At 35.7% G+C, this 21792-nt stretch overlaps 1 protein-coding gene across 1 annotated transcript in view; it reads right to left on the bottom strand.

Annotated features, from left to right (window-relative positions):
* The window catches only part of FANCA (FA complementation group A), a 112381-nt gene that overhangs the window by 16250 nt on the left and 74339 nt on the right, over positions 1 to 21792 (bottom strand). Inside the window, exons 26-28 of the mRNA XM_051973534.1 lie at positions 18828 to 19004; positions 15432 to 15505; positions 14829 to 14957 (exon numbers count right to left, since the gene is read on the bottom strand). Coding sequence (XP_051829494.1) covers positions 14829 to 14957; positions 15432 to 15505; positions 18828 to 19004 — 380 coding nt within the window. The remainder of the gene's footprint in view (positions 1 to 14828; positions 14958 to 15431; positions 15506 to 18827; positions 19005 to 21792) is intronic.

Raw genomic sequence — 21792 nt, 5'->3', positions numbered from 1 at the left:
CTGAAATATTGTAATTAGCCTGTGTAGGAAATCAAAAATGCAGGCAAAAATAGAGGGATTGGAAATTCAATGTAATGGAGTAACCTCTCCTCTTGAGGAACCTTGATCCATATTGCCACTATTTCAAGATTCTGATAAACTCTAGGACATTCTCCTTCCATCCCCATTCCCCTGCCAATGCTCTCTCCGGAGTGACTTGTGGTCTCTGGTTTGCTCTTTCTCTCTGCAGCTTGTGGAGCTGTCGGAGCCTCTTCTCCTAAAACTTTCTTTTCTGGAATTTTTGTAGCTCTGCTCTTTCAGGTTCTCCTCCCACCTGTCTGGTTTTTCCTCAGTCCCCTTTGCTGGCTCTTCTTCCAGGCCTTGCTTATTAGATGGGTGTTCCCAAAAGTTGGACTGGGTCCTCTTCTCTTCTATTTCATTTGGTGATATCATCGGTTTCCAGATTTTTTTTTTAATCTGATTTTTAAAAGCCTTTTATAAGTGAAAGCAAGAACAATTATAGAACTGTTTTACCCAAGATAGGATAAAAAAGTAGATCATGAGAAATGAATTTAAGGGACCATTTTTATTCTTTCTGTAATCGCCAGTGCTTGGCATAGTGCCTGACATGTGCCAAGGATTTAATAAATATTTGCTGACTTGTTGACAAGGCTAATATTTTGAAAATAAATGAGACAGGGCTAGAGATTTATCGAGTTTATTTGCCAGTCTTCCCACCAGGTGATAAAAGGTTCTATCTTCTTCACTGGTTTCTTCTGGAAGTAATGAAGAGATATTGTATATGACATTCACCACAATCATGGAAGGACTAAGAGAGACAGATTAGGTAGCAGAACTTGAGCTGTGATGGGTAGGAAAAAGATGGAGACAGGTAATTTTTAAAGGGAATGTGTATGACTCTGTAATAAGAAGGGAAATTATTTATATAGTGCCTTAAAGTTATCAAGTTCCTTACAAGACTCTTGAAACAGATAGTATAAATATCAGGGTGGGACAGGCAGGAAACAAATAGACTGAAGATAGAAGAGCTGGGTCAGATCTCTGCTGTACCACTTCCTATCTATTTGATTTTTGGGCAAGTTTATAACTCCTCAGGATCTCAATTTTATAGGATCACAGAGTCTGGGAATTGGAAGGGACCCAAATAACCACCTAGTCCAACCCTTCCCTGAACAAAAACGGCCATCATAACCTCTCACATGGTTGTACAGCCTCAACTAGAAGACTTTCAAGGCAAGGGAACTACCATCCTTGGAGGAAACTCATTTCAGTTCTGGAGGATTCCAATTGTTAGAACATTTTTCCTGACATCAAATCTGAACAGATAAACATCTTTGGACCTTGGACCACTGTTTCTGGCTCTGCCTTCTGAGGTCAGACTAACTAAACCTAATCCCTGTTGACAAGACAAGACGACAGATATGAGCCACTAAGGTCTTTTCTTTTCTAGACTCAGTTCCCTCAACCATCCCTTAATATGAGCAGGAGTCAAGGCCCTAAATCCATCTCAGAAGAGCAGGACCCCTAGTCCAATGAGGTGAGACAGCATAGTGGAATTACCATCTCCCTATTTCAAGATGGTCCATCCCCTTTAATCCATTAGCTTTTATAGCTGCTACACCTCCTTGCTGATTCCTGCAGTCCACTGAAAACCCCAGATTTTTTCAGAACAAATACTATATAACCAATCTTTCTGTTCTGATCTTATTCTTGTAAAGTTTTTCTTTTGTATTCAGATTTCTTCATTGGTAAAAATGAGGGTGTTGGACTAGATGGCTTCTCAGGATTCCCAATCCCTATTTCAGACATGAGCAAACTAAGATTTGTCAAAGTTCGGTAAGTGCCTAATGCCAATGAGCATTAAATATAACACATGCACTATATACTCATGCATGCACACACACGTTCACATGCACACACACTCATGTTCACAAGCAGGACTAGGATTCAGAATTGGGTAGATTTCTCACTCTTAAAATCTAATCCCCCTTCTATTCTGTCATGTTGCTTTTCATATATGTGATTGTGTCACCTATGATAAGTATCAAAGAGGAAAATGGGACAATTCCAGATTCAGAGAGGAAGAAAATAAAAATGGACCAAGCTCAACTTTGTGTACATTTGAATAACAACTTTTGCTTTACTTTGTTCTACTTAGTTCTATTTTGCTAGTGTAGTTCCCTTTTCTTGGACCTGCCCACCCTTCCTTATTTATTCAAATCTCTCTTTTTCCAGGCCCAGCTCAAGTCCCATTTCTTGCAAGAAGCATTCTCTACTCATGCTGGTCACACATCTCCTATGCGTTATTTCATTATCTAGCGTTGCTTCATGGGTTTATGTCTTGGATATCCACCTACATTATAGGCTTCTTGAGGATTCATCTCAAAACCCCTTGACATCATTCTTCATCTACCCACTCTTTCATCAAATCTATAATAATGCATGACCCTCCTCCCTGTTTTCAAAGAGAAAACAAAATAACCATTTCTTAAAAATGACATGTTTTAGAGAACCCCAGCAAAATAATTTCAGCAAAATTTCAGGATATAAAATAAATCTACAAATATCATTAGCATATTGTATATTACAAACAAAATTCCATTTAAAATAAATGTAGAAGGCAAATAAGTATAGAAGTCTACATATCAATTCTATACACATTCAGGAACTAAATGAATAAAACCACAAACTACTCTTTCAGACAAAGACATACTTAATAACTGGAGACATATTAATCATTCATGGGTTAAGTTAATATAATAAAAGTGGCAATACTATTTAAATTAGCGTACTTATTCAGTGCCATGCACAATCAAATTATGAAAAGATTATTTTAGGGAAGCAGAAAAAATGATGAAGTCTATCTAGAAGTAATGGACTTGGAGTACAGTATAAGACATATATTTCTGGATAAGGTTAACATGTAAATTTGTTTTGCTTGATTTTGAGGTTTGTTTTTCAAATTTTTTTCCACTAGGGGGAGATAAAAGCAAGAGAAAATAGATTTTCAAAAGAGGAATTTAGCTATCTCTTCTCAAAGAACTTTAATTAGGGGAGACAAAAATTCAGCTGCAGAGTAAATAGAAAATGATGGAACTTCTAAGGGTACAGCATAGGGTCAGACTATAAAGTCCTAGGATCCTTAGGTTATGTCAATACAGCAGATGATAATGCCAAACTTAAACTGCAATTTTGCTTGTTTTAGCCATTGGACTTCCTGAGTTTCTATGGCTGGAAAATTTATCACTCTAAAGCCAACCTCGTGAAGAATATTTCTGAAACAAGCTTAGATTGATTCTCAGAAGACAGGAATGCAGTCTATCATCAGACTCATCAAACCTTCCAGTTTGAGCTTGAGGCATAGCCATCAGGAACATCTGATCATCTGCATAAAGGAGTGTGGGGAATAGATAAGGTGAAGAACTTACAGGGATGTATGAATTCTTTTTCTGTATTTTATTATTTCTGTGTCTCCCCTATGACCTGTATAATATGTGCAGGCTCATATCTACTTGAGCCTTGGCCAGCTAGAAACATATTTACTTAACCTGAACTGATGACATTTTTTGGTATTTGACATTTATCAATATTTAGTCTATTAGCTGGACCACTGTCTGCTTGATTAATGATGAAGGCCTGACTTTGTTTCCCAGAAATCAGGAGATTTCAGGGAAACAGAAACCTTCCATTCCAATCTCCCCAACTAGCAACAACCAATTAGATGCCTCCCCCTTCCCTTCTCAATGCTCTCTTACTTGTGATGTAATTTCTTGTATAAAAGCTATGTATCTTTACTACTCCTTTAGCCCTCCTACCGCAAGCTTATCTTGCGATGGGATGGCTCATCCTCCGGAGGTTTTTCAATAAACAACTTTTCTGCCTTCTACTGAGGGATCTCTGAGTAGTCATTTTGGGTAAGGGTCTTCTACATCCCTCACAGATGGGGGCTCGTCCGGGATGGGGTCTTTGGGGGAGACGGCTATGTGCACCCCGAACAGGGACAGGCGCCCACGGAGTAGTTTTCTCCATGGTCTCTGGATCTGGGTGAGCAGCCTCCCTCCCCTCTTAGACAACAACCCGAAGCAGGGATACTCAGTGGAACACAGAATTGAAGATTGAAAGAAGTAGAGTCCTGATGGCCGGCATTTGCAGCCTGAAAAGAAACATATGTTCTCGAGGTAAAGCTCTTGGGAAGTCTGGGGGTTTATTGGCTGGGTCGAGGGAGACCCTGAGGGATTAGCCCTCTTAAATTTATTTTTGGTGTGGACTGCTGTTAACCCCAACAATAAAGGACTTTTCCCAAGGAGGCTCTCGGGTGGCTGTGGGGGCGTGAGGGTAACATAGGGCCTCCGCCAACACCTGGATCGGGTCCAGGGTGGTATAGAAGCAGTCCAAAAATTTGTATCAGGACGTTAGCTAGGAAATTCAAGACTGGAATGAACTTCCAGATATACAAGGGAAGAAAACTGGGAGGATGTATATCCCAGGATTATTTGGGTATATCAGAGTTAAATCTGTATGTAAAAGGTGAAAATAGAGTTTTGTGAATGTCTGTGTGTATGTCTGCTTTGCATTGCCTTTGTTCTGTGTTAAAAGTTAGAAAGCTCATAAAAGATAAGAATTCAGCTCTGTGTTACAGGCTGAATTGTGGGAACTGGAATTCATTCAGAGTAGTAATTCTTTCAGAGTGGCTCAGAATGTATTGGTCTTAGAATTTGGGAACTAGTTTTGGGCTTCTCAAGAAAAGAAAATCATTTTTCTCTCTCTCCCTCTGTCTCTGGCAGTGGCTTTGCGGGAAGAGGGAAAGAAGGGGGAAAAATAAAAACATAGATTGAAAGTTTGGAAAGTTTTGAGAAAAATAGAAGAACAGTGGCTATCGCTCCTGTAAACAAAGAGCCTGTTATCAGGACTCAGCCAGAGAAAAGAATTCTCAAGGTAAAGCAAGGATTGGTGCTTAACTCTTTCCTGGTTACTAAAGAAAAGACATGGGAATAAAGTATCTAGGTAAATTTTAGGAAATTTCACAAACTGAAGTAAAATAACTTTAAATTGGTGTGTGTGTTAAGATTGGAAAATTTAAGATCGGAAATAAGAGACTGCAGATATTGGAAGGGAGGAATAAATATAGAGTAAGAGAGGTAAATAGTTGAACACAGGGGCGTTCTGACCTGTTGGACCTGTGGGAAAACTAGGCATACTTCTAAAGAAAAAAAAATTTGCAAGAAAAGAAAGAAAAATCATTATTAGTAAATTTGCCTTCATGGAATTAGAGAACAGAAAGTTTAAGAAGACTAAACTGGGTAATTGTTTGCAATATTTGATTAAGAGTTTTGGGAATTTACTATATTTTAAAGAGGTACTATAATTTTGAAATTGAAATAAAATTAAAATTGGGGGAAATAATTTACTGTTGCCTTACACATGTTAGATTTATTCTGAGTATAAAATCATAAGAATTTTTCGAATATTGTGGCCTTTACAACTGAAGAGAAAAACTTTTCTTTTTTTTTATTATTTGGTTGAACTTCAAATTGAAATATAGGTTATTAAACAAAATGCCAGTAGCTTACCTTAGGGGGGGCTTGTGTTTGTATCTCCCTACTTAAATGGTATATTGCTTTTTAAAAGTATTGAGTAATTTGTAAACTATATTATAAGTTTTATGAAATTCAAAATTAATTGTGAATCTTGAAGTTTAAAGTTTAAAAAAAGATGATTTAAAGACAAGGGAAAAGAGATTGATTTACAAAAGCAATTAATAGTTTAAATAGAGCATCTAGTCAGAAGGATTTTTGGTTTAGGAGTGTTAAAGTATGTAATAAATTTTGAGCAAGTAAGCATTGGGAAGAGAGAGAGACAGAGAGATGGGATAGGAGAATGAAGGTAATTTAAGAAGGATTGATTAGTAGAAACAAATGATTTCAAGAAGTCGTCAGTGGGAAAAAGAAGGAACTTGTTGGAAAGGGTAGTAGTCACAGAGAGATGGCTGTGAGAAGGGATGTGGGAGGAGAGAAAGTGAGCAGCAGTGGAAAGCGGCAGCCGCTTGGTTCCTTTGGCTGAAGAAAATAAATGGTTATTTAAAGAGACAAATTGCTCTTACAAGATGTTAATTGATTGAATATTTGTTTCTTTAGATACATAATGGTTATGAATATTAAAGAATATGATCAGAAATGTGGTATATAGTTTGAAAGGGTTATTTCAAAAAGTTTAATTGATGTTTTCAAGAACTTTTCAGATTCTTTTTATGTGAAAATAGGAAGTTTTAATTAACTGTATTGATGCCAATTATCTGAAATGGGACTTTAAGGATAATAGTTTTTGCCTTCTTCCTTTTGAAAATGTTTTTGTTGTGAACCATATGTAGTTTGGGATTTTTCTGTATATTGGGTATTTTAAAAGCAAAATGATTGGCATATTAAATTTATTCAAGATGCAACATCTACTTGGGTATATAAGAATTGTGTGAATTTTCTGGGATAAATTTCTTACTGTTATTGATATAAGGTCATGGTAAATAACTGAGATTTATTTGAAACTTTGGAGACGAAATTCTTTGGGCTTGTAATTAATGCTATTTGGAAGTTTTAAAGCTCCACTCTTTGATGTGCTGAAGATTGAGTTTTAACTGCTTATATTATGTTATAGTTATGTTCTTGCATTTTTTCCTCCTGTGACTGATTTCTATGATCAGAACAATAGTTAATAAGAACTGTTAATGTAATTCAAATATGTCATACGTTGCTGTTTCCAATCTGGTTATATGTAATCATTATATCCTAAATACTTAGGCAAATAAGTATTTAGCCTGGTCATCTGTCTGTTACTGGATATTTGTGTTTTATTTTTAAAATGTTTTTTTTTTTTTTAATGATAAGAGGACAATTTACAATGGTCTGTGAAACCTAACTGCTATTTATTGGAACTATAGCTGTCTGCCTGTCCTGTGAAGCAAGCTTATTCCTTCACACAGGAACTGCTGGCCAATCTATACTGGCTCCCCACATGTTGTTGCAGGTCCAGACTATTCTAACTTTGTTAGATTTGGTTTTTTGTTGTTCTAGATTTTGGTCAAATTACAGATTATTGAATCTCTTCTGAGACATTGATTGGCCCATCTGAAGCTTAGATTGATACCACACCCACACCCCTGCATGGATTGAGCACCTTCGCCCATTTCTCAGCCTGAAGCAGCTAAGATCGAGACCATCGCCAGTGCTCCTGATGTAATTTGGACTGATATGGGGGAAGTGGGAAAGTGGTTGATGAATTATTGTTAAAATTACAACTCTATTACTAGAGTTAGAAAAAAAAATGCAAACATTACTGTGTGTTTAAGATTTGGGATGGAAATTATTAAAATTGGTTGCTGTTAAGGAAGCTATAATATGTTTATAATATCTATGTTCACTTCAGAATATGTAATTGTTTAAGGTATTTGATTTGATTTGATTGATTTTAGGAAACTCCTCCTGTACTAGACTGTTATGTATGTAGGAACTTTAATTCACTCTTGGGATTTATATGTGGATGGTTATTTGACTATTTATTATTATTATTTTTTTTTTGGATGATTCCTTTCCATGAGGAAAAAAAAGGGAGAGGAAGAGATAGGGAACTAGAGAAACTGGTGGATTTTTCTCAAAATACCTAAAAGAGTGGGAACCCTTAGTTTTCTTTCACTTTTGCCTTATGTACTTCTGCCCCACCCCCTATACCACCAGTTCAGATTGAATTGGAAGTCCTTAAACAATCCTTTTTGTTTTTACTATGTTTTAGCTTTGAAACCCCTTATTCTGTGGAATTGCCCTGGCAGACTCAGTTTTGGGAACTATTCTGTTTTAAAGAAATCTCTAAGATAAAGACACTTGTCTTGGGACTGGCAATCACCAGCCCTGTAACCCCAGTTTCTTAACTGGTACCTCAGCATTTTTAATAACATTGCCCTTTTGAGATCAAGCCTCTAAAGTATGGGGTTTGCCTGCCTTCATGTTCTAACTGTGCATGCTCTGATAGCTCTGCTCAGAAATCTGTATTCTAGTAGCAGCCTTGTCTGTTCCCCTGGGTGGGGACAGGTGGAGCTACTCTAAGCCTCACCCTTCTCCCCTAGAGTGGGTTGCCCCTCTGAATGGGCAGCAAGAGTGTCTCGAGCCCTGCTACTTCCTTTATAAGCAGAAGCTGAGTTAAGTGCACAAATGACTGCAGACCACCTAACACAGTGAACTGTCCATCTCAAACTGGATTTTCTGGCTGAGATGAGGGCCTTTGTACTGCTGATAACTCTGGGGTTGTCAGGAAGAGACTTGCCCTTGCCATAAGTCCTTGCATTTTCTAGTTTCATTTTGATTTATTTGCCTCATATTGGGTTGGTCAAAATTATGGTGCTGAGACCTCCCAGGTATCTTAGGGAGGTAATTCAATAATTCAAATATTCAGAAGAAGAGTGTGTAATGTTGTGCCTCAGTTTCCCTAGATTGTCATCTTTATCTGTCTTTTTATTTTTATGTTTGCCAAATGCCAATCTGTTCTATGATAACTGTTTCTAAGATAGTTGGTGGAAGCAATTTTTATGGTATGAACTTATTGCAATCAATGGTATTATCCTGTTGCTGCTATGTCTACCCTGTATAATTACATTAGTAACCAGAATAGTTCAGTGGTCCCTATCAAAATATTGCATACAGAAAATGCTATTAAAATGATAATTCTTCAGAGAAAAGACTGGAATGTATTAAAGAGGGATGATCTTGATTGTGAACTTGATAAACAATGTATAGATATATTAACTGATTTTGAAAAGTGTGTAAGTTCTTCATAGAAATATGATAAAAATCATTTACATATTAGAAGGGGGGAGCTGTGGGGAATAGATAAGGTGAAGAACTTACAGGGATGTATGAATTCTTTTTCTGTATTTTATTATTTCTGTGTCTCCCCTATGACCTGTATAATATGTGCAGGCTCATATCTACTTGAGCCTTGGCCAGCTAGAAACATATTTACTTAACCTGAACTGATGACATTTTTTGGTATTTGACATTTATCAATATTTAGTCCATTAGCTGGACCACTGTCTGCTTGATTAAGCCTGAAGGCCTGACTTTGTTTCCCAGAAATCAGGAGATTTCAGGGAAACAGAAACCTTCCATTCCAATCTCCCCAACTAGCAACAACCAATTAGATGCCTCCCCCTTCCCTTCTCAATGCTCTCTTACTTGTGATGTAATTTCTTGTATAAAAGCTATGTATCTTTACTACTCCTTTAGCCCTCCTACCGCAAGCTTATCTTGCGATGGGACGGCTCATCCTCCGGAGGTTTTTCAATAAACAACTTTTCTGCCTTCTACTGAGGGATCTCTGAGTAGTCATTTTGGGTAAGGGTCTTCTACATCCCTCACAGGAGTAGTTAGGGAAAATGCTAGGCACTGCATTTTAAATGAGGATGTCCACAATATTAACTTTGAGGTTTTTCCAAGTAGGCTTAAATAAGTGAACATTTTCTTAGTGTTTAATAAGAACTCATTCTCTTTTTAACTTCCCTGTTTCTACAGGGATTCCCTTGTGATCCTGTCTGATGTCTGAATCCATCTTTAAAATCTCAGGGTCATCACAAACACCTTATTCTCTTTTACTACTCCTTACCAAGTCTTTTAAATCATACCTCCTTATTTCGCACTTCACATAGTCATCACTCTAATTTCAGCCTTCATCATCTAGAGATCCCACAAGGAAAACCCCAAGAAACATTGTCATAAAACTCTAGAATTATAATCAAGAAAAAAATACTGTAAGCTTCAAGAAAAAAACAACTCAAGTCTCGAGGAACCAGTCAGGATTACCCAGGTTCCGGCAGCATCTACAATAAAGGATTGGAGGGCCTAGAATACCATATTTCAGAAGACAAAGGACCTGGAGTTACAAGAAGAATTACTACCCAGTGAGACTGAGCATCATTTTTCAGGGGAGGATTTGGAGCTTCAACAAAGTAAAGGACTTTTAATCATTTCTATTGAAAAGACCAGAAGTAAAAAGAAAAATTGCTCTTCAAACACAGGACTCAAGAGAAGTACAAAAAGGTAAACAAAAAAGAAAAAAATAACATATTAAAGTTAAACTGTTTACATCCCTAGATAGAAAAATGAAACTTGTAATTCTTGAGAAGTGTATCTTTTATTAGGGCGGTTAGAGGGGGTATCACATGGATGGAAGGTGTGTCAGTCAATGAACTCTGATATGATATCAAAGACAAAGACATAAAGGGGTAGAAAAAGTATTGTTCTGGGAGAAGAGGAATGGGGAGGCAAAATGGGATAAATGTGCCTCAAAAAGAGGCTCAAAAGACATATTACAGTAGAGGGAAAGAAGGGAGAGGATGAGCATTGTCTGAAGCTTAATCTCATCAGTTTTGGCTCAAAGAGGGAATAAATTATTTAGTTGGGTATAGAAATTTGTCTTATTCTATAAGGAAGTAGGAGGAGAAAGGGGAAAGAAAAGGGAGGGGCTAAACAGAAGGGAGGGCAGAAATACTAGGAGAAAGGGGCAAGAGGAGAGAGAAGAGGTGGTAGAAAGAAGGGTAGATTAAGGGCAAAATGGGTCAGAAACAAAACACTATTAAGGACTGACAAGATGGAAAGAGAGAACAAAAGTATATACAAGGGAGAAAAAATAGCATGAAGGGAAATAAAAAGCTGATAGACATAACTGTGAATGTGAATGCGATGAACTCTCCCATAAAATGGAAGCGGATAGCTGAGTAAATTAAAAACCAGAATCCTACAATATGTTGTTTACATGAAACATATTTGAAACAGACAGATACATACAAAGTAAGGGTAAAATGGTGGAGCAGAATTTATTATGTTTTAGCTAAAGCAAAAAAAGCAGGGATAGCAATTCTGATCTCAGATAAAGCAAAAGCAAAAGTAGATATAATTAAAAGAGGTAAGGAAGGAAACTACATGTTGTTAAAGGTTATTTTACAATTACAGTTAATGAAGTAATATTGATACTAAATGTATATGTACCAAGTGGTACAGCATCCAGATTCTTAAGAAGTTAAGCCAATCAGAGTAAGAAAGAGAAGGCAAAACTATACTAGTGGGGAACCTCAAGCTCCCCCTTTCAGAATTTGATAATGCTAACCAGAAAATAAGCAAGAAAAAAAAATTAGGAAAGTTAATAAAATCTTAGAAAACTTAAATATCACAGTAACATCTAGTGAACAGGGATACAAAGAAATGTACCTTTTTCTTAGCAGTATATGGCACTGACACAAAAATTGACCATGTATTAGGGGCATAAAAACCTTACAATCAAATGTAAAATGGCAGGAATAGTAAATGTTTTCTTCTCAAATAATAATGCAACAAAATTTACATTCAATAAAGGGCCAGGGAAAGATAGACTAAAAACCAATTGAAAATTAAATAATCTAATTCTAAAGAATGAGTGGGGCAAACAAGAAATCATAGAAACAATCAATAATTTCATCCAAGAGAATGACAACAATGAAACAACATACTAAGACCTATGGGTTGGGAGCAGCTAGATAGCACAGTGGATAAAACACCAGCCCTGAAGTCAGAAGGACCAGAGTTCAAATTCAGCCTCAGATAAAACTTACAAGCTATCTGACCCTAGGCAAGTGGGGTTAAGTGACTTGCCTCATCCAAAAAAAAAAAAAAAAAAAGGCAAAACCTATGGGATGCAGCCAAAGCAATTTTTAGGGGAAATTTCATATCTCTAAGTAGTTTCAAGAATGAAATAGAAAAAAAGGAAATCAATGAATTAAGCATGCAACTCAAAAAGCTATAAAAGAAACAAAAAACTCCTAATTAGAAATTCTAAAAATCATAGGAGTAATAAAATTGAAAGTAAGAAAACTACTGAACTAATTAATAAAACTAAGAGTTGGTTTTATGAAAAAACTAACAAAATAGATAAACCTTTGGCTAATTTGATTAGAAAAAGGAAAGAAAAAAAAATTGCCAGAAAAATTAATAATCTACTTGCTTATTCTACCATCGCTACAAATATTTATAAGAATATCTTACAGATTAATCAAGATCATCCTGAAAAAAGTTATGAAATGGGAAGATAGTAGGTTTTCATAAACTATATTCTAATGCAGATCATATATTTGTGGTCATATCTCTGAATAAAAGATACAAAGAATGAAAGATGCCCCTGTGTTTATTGGCTTAGATATTTAAAGAGCATTTAAAAAGATCTTCTCCAACAGGATATCTACCTGTATGTGTTAAAAAGAAAACAAAGATAAATAAAACAACAAAGAGAATTTTGTTCAAAAACCCTATAATTTTAAGTACTGAGCAAGGCATAAAATAGGTTTGATCTTAGTCAAAAGGCCGAGAAGCAATGCAAGGCATAAAATAGAAAGACCTACACTTGCCAAAGGTTAGCTACCATTGTCACAAAGGATGTCTAACACAGAATCCATCTGGAAGAGATCCCAAATAGATGCTTCAGTCTGCAGATGATACTGTGCTATCACACTCAGCACTGAAAAAAATCACAAGATTTCTTCAATGAAATTCACAATCACTCAAAAATCTTGATCAACTAACTATATAGAAAAACCAAGTGCTTGTTGTTCATGACATGTCTATGACACGTAATCGGACCAACAATTTATAGGACTGATCCATCAGTAATTATAGTTTGGTAAAAGAATGTATAAGGATAATAAAGTGGACTCAGCTAAGTACAGTGAATAGAGACCAGGGCCTGGAGTCAGGAAAACCTGAGTTCAAATCCAGTCTCAGACACTTAGTCTGAGCAAGCCACTTAACTCCGTTTGCTTCAGTTTCTTCATCTATAAAATGAACCGGAGAAGGACATGGCAAACCACTCCAATATCTTTGCCAAGAAAACCCTAAAGTTGGACACAATTGAAAATGATTAAACAACAACCAACTGGAAAATTAGGTGGGAGAAGAAAGAAAAACTGATAGCTAGTTTGGGTAATCTATAAGTAGCTAGACTTTGTGAAGAAATCTAGAGGAAAGCCTTCAGCATTAAGTGTCTCATGGATGATTTATCCAAGGCCACAAACAAAAATCATGCAAAGTGAGATAATAGGAATATGATGTGATCTAATCCTTTCCAAAGCAAGATACAGGCAAGCCATTCTACAATTGATAAATGGTCAAAGAATATAAACAGACAATTCTCAGACGAAGAAATTGAAACTATTTCTAGCTACATGAAAAGATGCTCCAAGTCATTATTAATCAGAGAAATGCAAATTAAGACAACTCTGAGATACCACTACACACCTGTCAGACTGTCCAGAATGACAGAGAAAGATAATGCAGAATGTTGGAGATGTGGGAAAACTGGGACACTGATACATTGTTGGTGGAATTGTGAATACATCCAGTCATTCTGGAGAACAATCTGGAATTATGCTCAAAAAGTTATCAAACTGGGCATACCTTTGATCTAGCAGTGTTACTACTGGGCTTATATCCCAAAGAGATCATAAAGAAGGGAAAGGGATCTGTATGTGCATGAATGTTTGTGGCAGCCCTTTTTGTAGTGGCTAGAAACTGGAAACTGAGTGGATGCCCATCAATTGGAGAATGGCTGAATAAATTGTGGTATATGAATATTATGGAATAGTATTGTTCTGTATCATCAGCAGGATGATTTCAGAAAGGCCTGGAGAGACTTACATGAACTGATGCTGAGTAAAATGAGCAGGACCAGGAGATTATTATATACTTCAACAACAATACTATATGATGATCAATTCTGATGGATGTGGCCCTCTTCAACGATGAAATGAACCAAATCAGCTCCAATACAGCAATAATGAATTGAACTAGCTACACCCAGTGAAAGAACACTGGGAAATGAATATGAACTACTATATAGAATTCCCAATCCTTCTATTTTTGTCCATCTACATTTTTGATTTCCTTCACAGGTTAATTGTACACTATTTCAAAGTCCGATTCCTTTTGTACAGCAAAATAACTGTATGGACGTGTATACATATATTGTATTAACTTAAGACTTTTAACATACTTAACATGTATTGGTCAACCTGCCATCTGGGGGAGGGGGTAGAGGGAAGGAGGGAAAAATTGGAACAAAAGGTTTTGCAATTATCAATGCTGAAAAATTACCCATGCATATATCTTGTAAATAAAAAGCTATAATAAAAAAAGGTAGGATATAGGGGTATCCATATCACTGAGATCAAAGATCCATCAAAATATTGAAGGGAAAAGTTAATAATGCCAGCAGTTTAAATTACTACCTAAGTCATTTCAGCAAATACATATGACACATTCACATATTCTAAGTAGTACTAAAGTATTTTACTTTACTACTAAGTAGTACTAAAATAGAACAGAAAAAGAAAAAGTACTAACCTTCAGAAATAACGTTCAAAAAATTAAATAGTAAGGTAAGTCTTCAATCAGACTTGGTTTAACTGTGTACCAACATATGGTTTTTGGTTTATGAATCTATCAATTTTCTTTGACTAGAAATAATCTAACTTCAGTTCTAGCACTATTACAATTAAAAACAAAATAAAAATATTCTTCTAGTACAATGGTTCTTAAACTGGGAAAGCTAGTAGATAGATTTCTGGGGGGTTGTGACCTCAGATGGGGAAAAAAACTATAATAAATTTACTTTGTAATTTTATGTATTTTATTTTATTAATTTAAAATCATTATTCTAAGAAGAGATTCAAAGGTTTCACCAAACACTCTAAAAAGGGTGTGAGACAAAAAAAAAGCTTAAAAACCCCTTCTCTGGTACAAGTGTTTCCTCCCAAATCATTAAATTACCTTAGGCAGAAATCCACCATTGTCTCAACAAGAATTGAACATCCTTTTTCCAAATCTCCATCACAGCCCCCAGTCACAGAAGATTCTGGAAGGTACTGCTGATACAAAGCCCACTGATGAAAATATTGTCTGCAACATCAAAATGCAAAAAGTGGTTTCTTTTCATAACCTAAAGTTATATGCGAGACAATAAGCCTGGCAAGTATGAAAAAGAAAACTATTTTAGTTGGGACACTGACATACACAATAGTTAAATTTCTTACAGACACAATAAGAATTTATTCATCCATAGATACATTCTGAATCATTTCTATGACTGGCTCTGCTAGAGAGAATTGAAGCATAACACAAATAATCTTGTACTTAGACTAATGAAAGTTAAGTCTCTATCCTCTGATATTTTTTAAGAGATGAAGAGACAGCTCTTCTTAATATTGGATCAAATTGTCTTTAATGAAAACAAGTTAGAATTAAGAGAATTTAATTAAGGGAATAATCAAAGAATTTGCCACAATTTGGGTATCCCCAACAGAAAACTGTGAATGAATTTTTATGTCACAGCCTTTAACTCTCTATTCCCAGGACAATAATACATTTATTTACCTTTCTGCATCTGAAAGAATATCATTGTCAGGTTTTACTTCCATCTCAAATAGCAGCCAATCTCTGTAAGTTAACTGAACGGGAAAAAAAAAAGTTTAAATTAAAAGGTCAAAACAATGAATAATATTGCTGTAAGCACTTTGCCATCTTTATCACTTGTTTTTCCCTTTACTGAGGCAATTGGGGTTAAGTACCTTGCCCAGGGTCACACAGCTAAGAAGTGTTAAGTGACTAAGACCACATTTGAACTCAGGTTCTCCTGACTTCAGGGCTGGCTCTCTATCTACTGTGCCACCTAGATGACCTTTTATCACTTTTACTCCCTCATTAATAATCCTTCAATCTCTCTCTATATATATTTGTTGTCTCCCTGTTGCCTTACAAACAAACAAAAGAGCTGCTGCTCTTTTGAGTCTTTTCCTACTTGTCTGATTAAATTTTTCTCAGTCAACTTTGAGGGATCTTTACCCAGCCTTGACAGGATGACCAAGGTGTCACCCAAGGTTCTGCCTTACCAAGCCCCACCTCTTTCCCAACTCCAATGGCTCCTTAACACCTCCAAGAACAAATATATTTTTTTTTGTTTGGTTTTTAAAACTTTTTATAACTTGGCCCCTTCTTGCCTTTCTTATAGTCTTCACTCCCTTCCATGTAATCTATGATCCAGTATTGTATGGAACCAGCTGTTCCTCAAACAAAAACACTTCACCTCTATAATCTATGCATTCCCTCTACTCCCTCTTTTATTCCATCTCCTTCCTGTCACATTATCTCTCTTCTTCCTTCTCTTTCTCACTTCCTCCCTTCCCATCTCATTCTTTCTCTTTCCCTCCTTCTGGCTCTTGGCTAGAAGTTTAGGCCCTAGGCTGATAATATAGTAGTTTGGACCTGCTCTGTTTCTGAAAAGGGCAATTTATCCCTTCTTATGCCACCTTGTAGGTACCTTTTCTCCTAGTGGTTTTCCAGACTGGTGATGAACTTAGTGTGGACACTTATTAGGCATCTCAAACTGGATAGCTCATGGACATCTCAAACTCAACATGAACAAAACAGAACTAAATATCTTTCCCTCAAAATTCCAGTCTAAATGGTCCAACATCCTAAGCCTTCCTTGTTAGTTATGAGTGTGTACTGAATCAAAAAAAAAAAAAAAAAAAAAAAAAAAAGGAATCAATTTGATCAATTTGGGAGGGAAAGACCTTCAGGGTTTCTCACTAAAACAGCAATAATTGCTATTTATTATGTTCACTTTGAGTTAGAATCAAAACAAAGACTAAGTGGGATTGGCCTTTTATTGGCCAATCGGTGAAAGCCAACATGATTGGGTTTAAAACATGGTCCTTAAGAAATCTAGCTTGTGATGCCCATCAATTGGAGAATAGCTGGGTAAATTGTGGTATATGAATGTTATGGAATATTATTGTTCTGTAAGAAATGACCAACAGGATGAATACAGAGAGGCTTGGAGAGACTTACATGAACTGATGCTAAGTGAAATGAGCAGAACCAGGAGATCATTATACACTTCGACAACGATATTGTATGAGGATGTATTCTGATGGAAGTGGATTTCTATGACAAAGAGACCTAACTGAGTTCCAATGGGTAAATGTTGGACAAAAACAGCTACACCCAAAGAAGGAACACTGGGAAACGAATGTGAACTATTTGCATCTTTGATTTTCTTCCCGAGTTATTTTTACCTTCTGAATCCAAATCTCCCTGTGCAACAGGAGAACTGTTTGGTTCTGCAAATATGTATTATATCTAGGATATACTGCAACATATTTAACATATATAGGACTGCTTGCCATCTTGGGGGGGGGTGGAGGGAGGGAGAGGAAAAAACAAAACATAAGCAAGTGCAAGGGATAATGTTGTAAAAAATTACCCTGGCATGGATTCTGTCAATACAAAGTTATTATTAAATAAAATTAAATTAAAAAAAAAAAAAGAAATCTAGCTTGTAAACCCCAAGATACAGAAGGAGGAAGGTTTTCTGTTACGTGGTCCTCAGTGGGGAAGCTCCTATTCACAGAAATTGTTTGTCCTTGATTCCCAAAGAAACTATGACATCATGGAGGTGATATGGTAACATGCAAATCAAATTTTTTTTTGACTCAGTGAAAAAAGGTCATCCTTTGCCTCATTTCTTTCCTCTGCTTTACTCACTGAATGGGCAGCTGCCTCAGTCAGATTGAGGCCTGTTGAAGACCTCAGCCTAAAAAGACCAAGATCTCCCAACTACATCCATTTCCAGCCATCATGATCTGGCCACTGGATCCAGAAGGCTCTAGAGGTAAAAGTGAGGCTGGTGATCCTGCATAGCTTTCCCTCATTCAAATCCAATTTACTTCTTAGTAGCAGGGTTTAGAAGTGAGTGTCACCATACCTGGCTAATTCTATGAATTTTCTCTAGCTGTCCTCCACGTCTGAGGCCTCATTCTCATCTTTGCATCCTGTCTTCAACTCTCAGCTAAAATCTCTCAGATTTTAGTCAATCCCAGTCCCCCCTCAATCTGAAATCACTCCAATTTTATCTATATATCTACATATCTTTTTTTGAACACATTTCTATACATATTGCCTCCTATATAGTATGACATGAGCTCCTTTAAGGAATAGTCAGTGTTTTTCAAAGTGCCTGGCATATGCAGGCACTTAATAATTGCTTGTTAATTTGATTTCAGTCCTTTTCTCTTGCTTCTCTATAATTCCCATGCTACATCTTACATAAGAGTCCTATAACAATCCATAGCTGACTAGGAAGATTTCATTCAGCAGTTAGCCATCTTTCACATGAACAATGTCTATTTTTTTATTTTTGATGTTCAATTCTGTCTGACTCTTTAGGATCCCATGTACATGGCATGACCTTTTATCTTCCACAGTCTCTCCAAGTCTAGGTTCATGTTCCTTTTCCCCATGATACTATCAATCCATCACATCCTCTGCTATTCCCTTCTCCTTTTGCCTTCAATCTTCTCTAAGTCTGTTCAAGTCAAATCTCTCCAAATGTCTGTCTATAGTATATATCCTCAAACTCTGTCTATAACAATTTTCTCATGGAAACTTTTAAAAAGGCAAAATTTATTGATGTCTCTTAAATAGACCAACAGCTTCATTTCCTTTAAGCCTCCTATATATGCCAATTGTGTAACCTCAACAAAAAAAGATTCAAGGAAACCTCTTTCAAATTAGTAGGACAGGGGGAATGGGACTAATGCTCATCTTATAGATTCCATAGGATTAGTCTTTTAAAGACATTAAGACATTATTACTAGCAGGAACTCAAATACATGTAATATATTTCTAATGAGGTTCTACCAAGTTAATATATCCTTTATAAATAAACATTAAGTTTGGGAGAACAAAAGGTACAGTTATAAGACTTACTTGAAATTGTTTCTCCTTCAAAAGTTTTTGGAATTTCTTTTGTTTCCACAAACAGAGGGCAGCTTTTTTCCAATCTACAGAGGGAGAAGACAAGTTCTTCCAAGGTAGATCCACTACATCTTCTTGACAAATAGTTCCTCGAGCTTCCAAGTACATTCGAAGCACAAAAAATTGCACCTGAAATAAATGTAAATTATTTCAGTAAACAAATTTTAGAATTCAGAAATTGAATTATAAAAGTTTGATGGTCCTATGGCCCCATTCACCATTCCTCTAATTTCCCAGACCACTAGTGAACTAGCTCCTTCCATTGGAATGTAAGTTCCTTGGGGCAAGCTCCTCTCTTCTGTTTGTGTGCTCAATGCTTAGCAAAGAACCAACACATGGTAAACATTTAATAAATGCTTTTTCAATTTCTTTATTTGGCTTTTAAATATCAATTTGAAACTGGGCATGAGCAAATTCAGAGGGATCGAGTCAGTTTTTTCAAAGGTTGATAAGTAAATTGAATGGGAGAAATTTATTTTCTAATCATCCATTCACCAATGATTGAATTTGTGGCTCTGGATAGAAGATCAAATTGAAACAATCTACATTAACCTTATGACTATCAAATAGAGCTTCTTTTTAAACTTCTTGAAAAGTAATATAAAACATTCTCAAATAAAACCAATTATATTTTGTGTTAAAGAGGAAAATAAGTTTTATGTACTTCACCTCCATTTGCAAGGGCTGGTCTTTACCAACCAAGAATATATAAAAAAAAGATATTTTTAATAAAAGATGTCAAAGCAATCAGACTTTGCTAACCATATGATATTTCTTACCAAGTTAAATAAGAGTTATATATTATTAAATAAGAGTTATATTGTGCCAAACAAACACTGAAGAATAGTTACATTTTGCAAGGGATTCCCATTCTGGGTCCTTCCTTTCAGTTCTTTTTGTGTCAGCAGGCACTAAACTGTTAAAACCTAGGATTATAACATGGAAAATAGGAAATATGGAATTTGCAAATCTATTATGACCAGTAGACCAATTTTGTAAAGTGAATTATTTACTCATTAATTTATATTATAGTTTCAAAGTTACCTAATGCAATTTCTGAGTGATTTTTAAGACTTCCAAGAGCTTTAAGTTTATGTGCCCTTTTGCTGATTCTCAAAAATAAATGTACTATAACTCCCTTTTGAAAGTGGCATTAAATTTTTTAAAAAGTCATTTACTATTTCCCCAAAATAACTATTTTATTATTTATTTTATTTTTAAGTCTGAGTTCCCAATTTTCTACCTTTGATACCCTTCAAAACATAGAGAAGGCAAAAAACATATCAATTATGCGTGTGAAATCATGCCAAACATTATCTTATTAATCATATTTAGAAAAGTAAATAGAGAAAATTTTACTTCAATGTGCAAAATTCATCGGTTTTCTCTTTGGAGATGGATAGCATATATTATCTTAAGTCTCAGGTTTTTCCACAATGGATTATCATTATAACAATGATGCTACTACACACAATCATCTTCCAGTTCTTCTCAGTTCACTCAGCATCAGTTCATATATTGGTCTTGTCTTGTTTTTTTGAAACCATTCCCTTCATCATTTCTCACAATACTAAATAACACTCTATCACAATCATATACCACAATTTGTTCAGTCATTCCCGATGAGTATCCTCTCTATTTCAAATTCTTTATCACCACAAAGAGAGTTGATATGAATATTTTTGTATATATAGGCCTTTTTTTCCTTCAATTTCTTTGGGATATAAACCTCAACAAACTTCTGTAGCTCTTTAGGCTTAGGTTCCATACTATTCTCCAAAACTAGTTTACTATTTACTATTTCCAGTGTTGTTTATTAGTGTACATATTTTTCTCTCATCCCCTCTAGTAGTTGCCATTTCTGATAGGAGTGAGGTATTTTGCCTTTCTCTAATTTAATGATTCAGAGTATTTTTTCATATAACTATAGTAGCTTTGATTTCTTTTTCTGAAAATTGCCTATTTATATCCTTTCACCATTTATTAATTGGGGAATGGCTTATTTTTATAAATTTGACTCAATTCTATATTCAATATATACTTGAGAAGTGAAGCCTTTATTAGAGAAACTTTTAGTAAAAATTTTTGATATTATTTCATTGATTATGATACGTTTTAGAAAAATTTATCTCATTATCCCTTTTAATTAGGTTTACTTTTGCTTTTGCTTTATCTGGCATCATAATTATCTCTTTTTTTTTTTTGTTTAAGTCAAAGCACATTAGACTCTGTGTGTGTCTTTTTCCCAAGAGTGTCTCTTGTAAACAACACATAGTTGGACTCTGGTTTCTAATCCATTCTCCTGTTTCCATTTTATGAGTGAGCCCATACTATTCACATCCATAGTTATGATTATTTTTTCTTCTGCTGCTGCTCTCTTTTATCCCTTCCTTCTCAAAATTTGTTTTGTTTCCAAAACTAACACCTCTCTTAATTTGCCCCCTCCTTTATTATTATTTTTTTTTGCTGAGATAATTGGGGCTAAGTGACTTGCCTAGGGTCACACAACCAGGAAATGTTAAGTTTCTGAGGCCAGATTTGAATAGGGCTGGTGCTCTATCCACTGTACCAACTAGCTGTTCCATTCTACCCTTTTTAATCACTCTCTCTGATCCCCTTGCTCTACCATTTCCTTATTAGGTAAGTTACATTTCTATATCCAACTGTGTGTGTGTGTGTGTGTGTGTGTGTGTGTGTGTGTTTGTGTATGTGTATAATATATATATATTTTCCTCTTTGAACCAATTCTGATGAAGCTCAAGAATTACCTGCCACATCCCCATTTTCCCCTTTTACTATAAAAGCTCTTCCTTACATCTTTTACGTGAGAAAAAACTTTCCTCTTTCTACCTCTCCTTCTCTCTTCTCCTAATGCATCCCTTTTTCTCCACCCTTTTTTTGGGGGGTAAGGAAGGAA

The sequence above is a fragment of the Antechinus flavipes genome, chromosome 2, assembly GCF_016432865.1.
Source record: "Antechinus flavipes isolate AdamAnt ecotype Samford, QLD, Australia chromosome 2, AdamAnt_v2, whole genome shotgun sequence".
NCBI lineage: Eukaryota > Metazoa > Chordata > Mammalia > Dasyuromorphia > Dasyuridae > Antechinus > Antechinus flavipes.
This window is presented reverse-complemented; position numbering and strand designations above follow the sequence as displayed.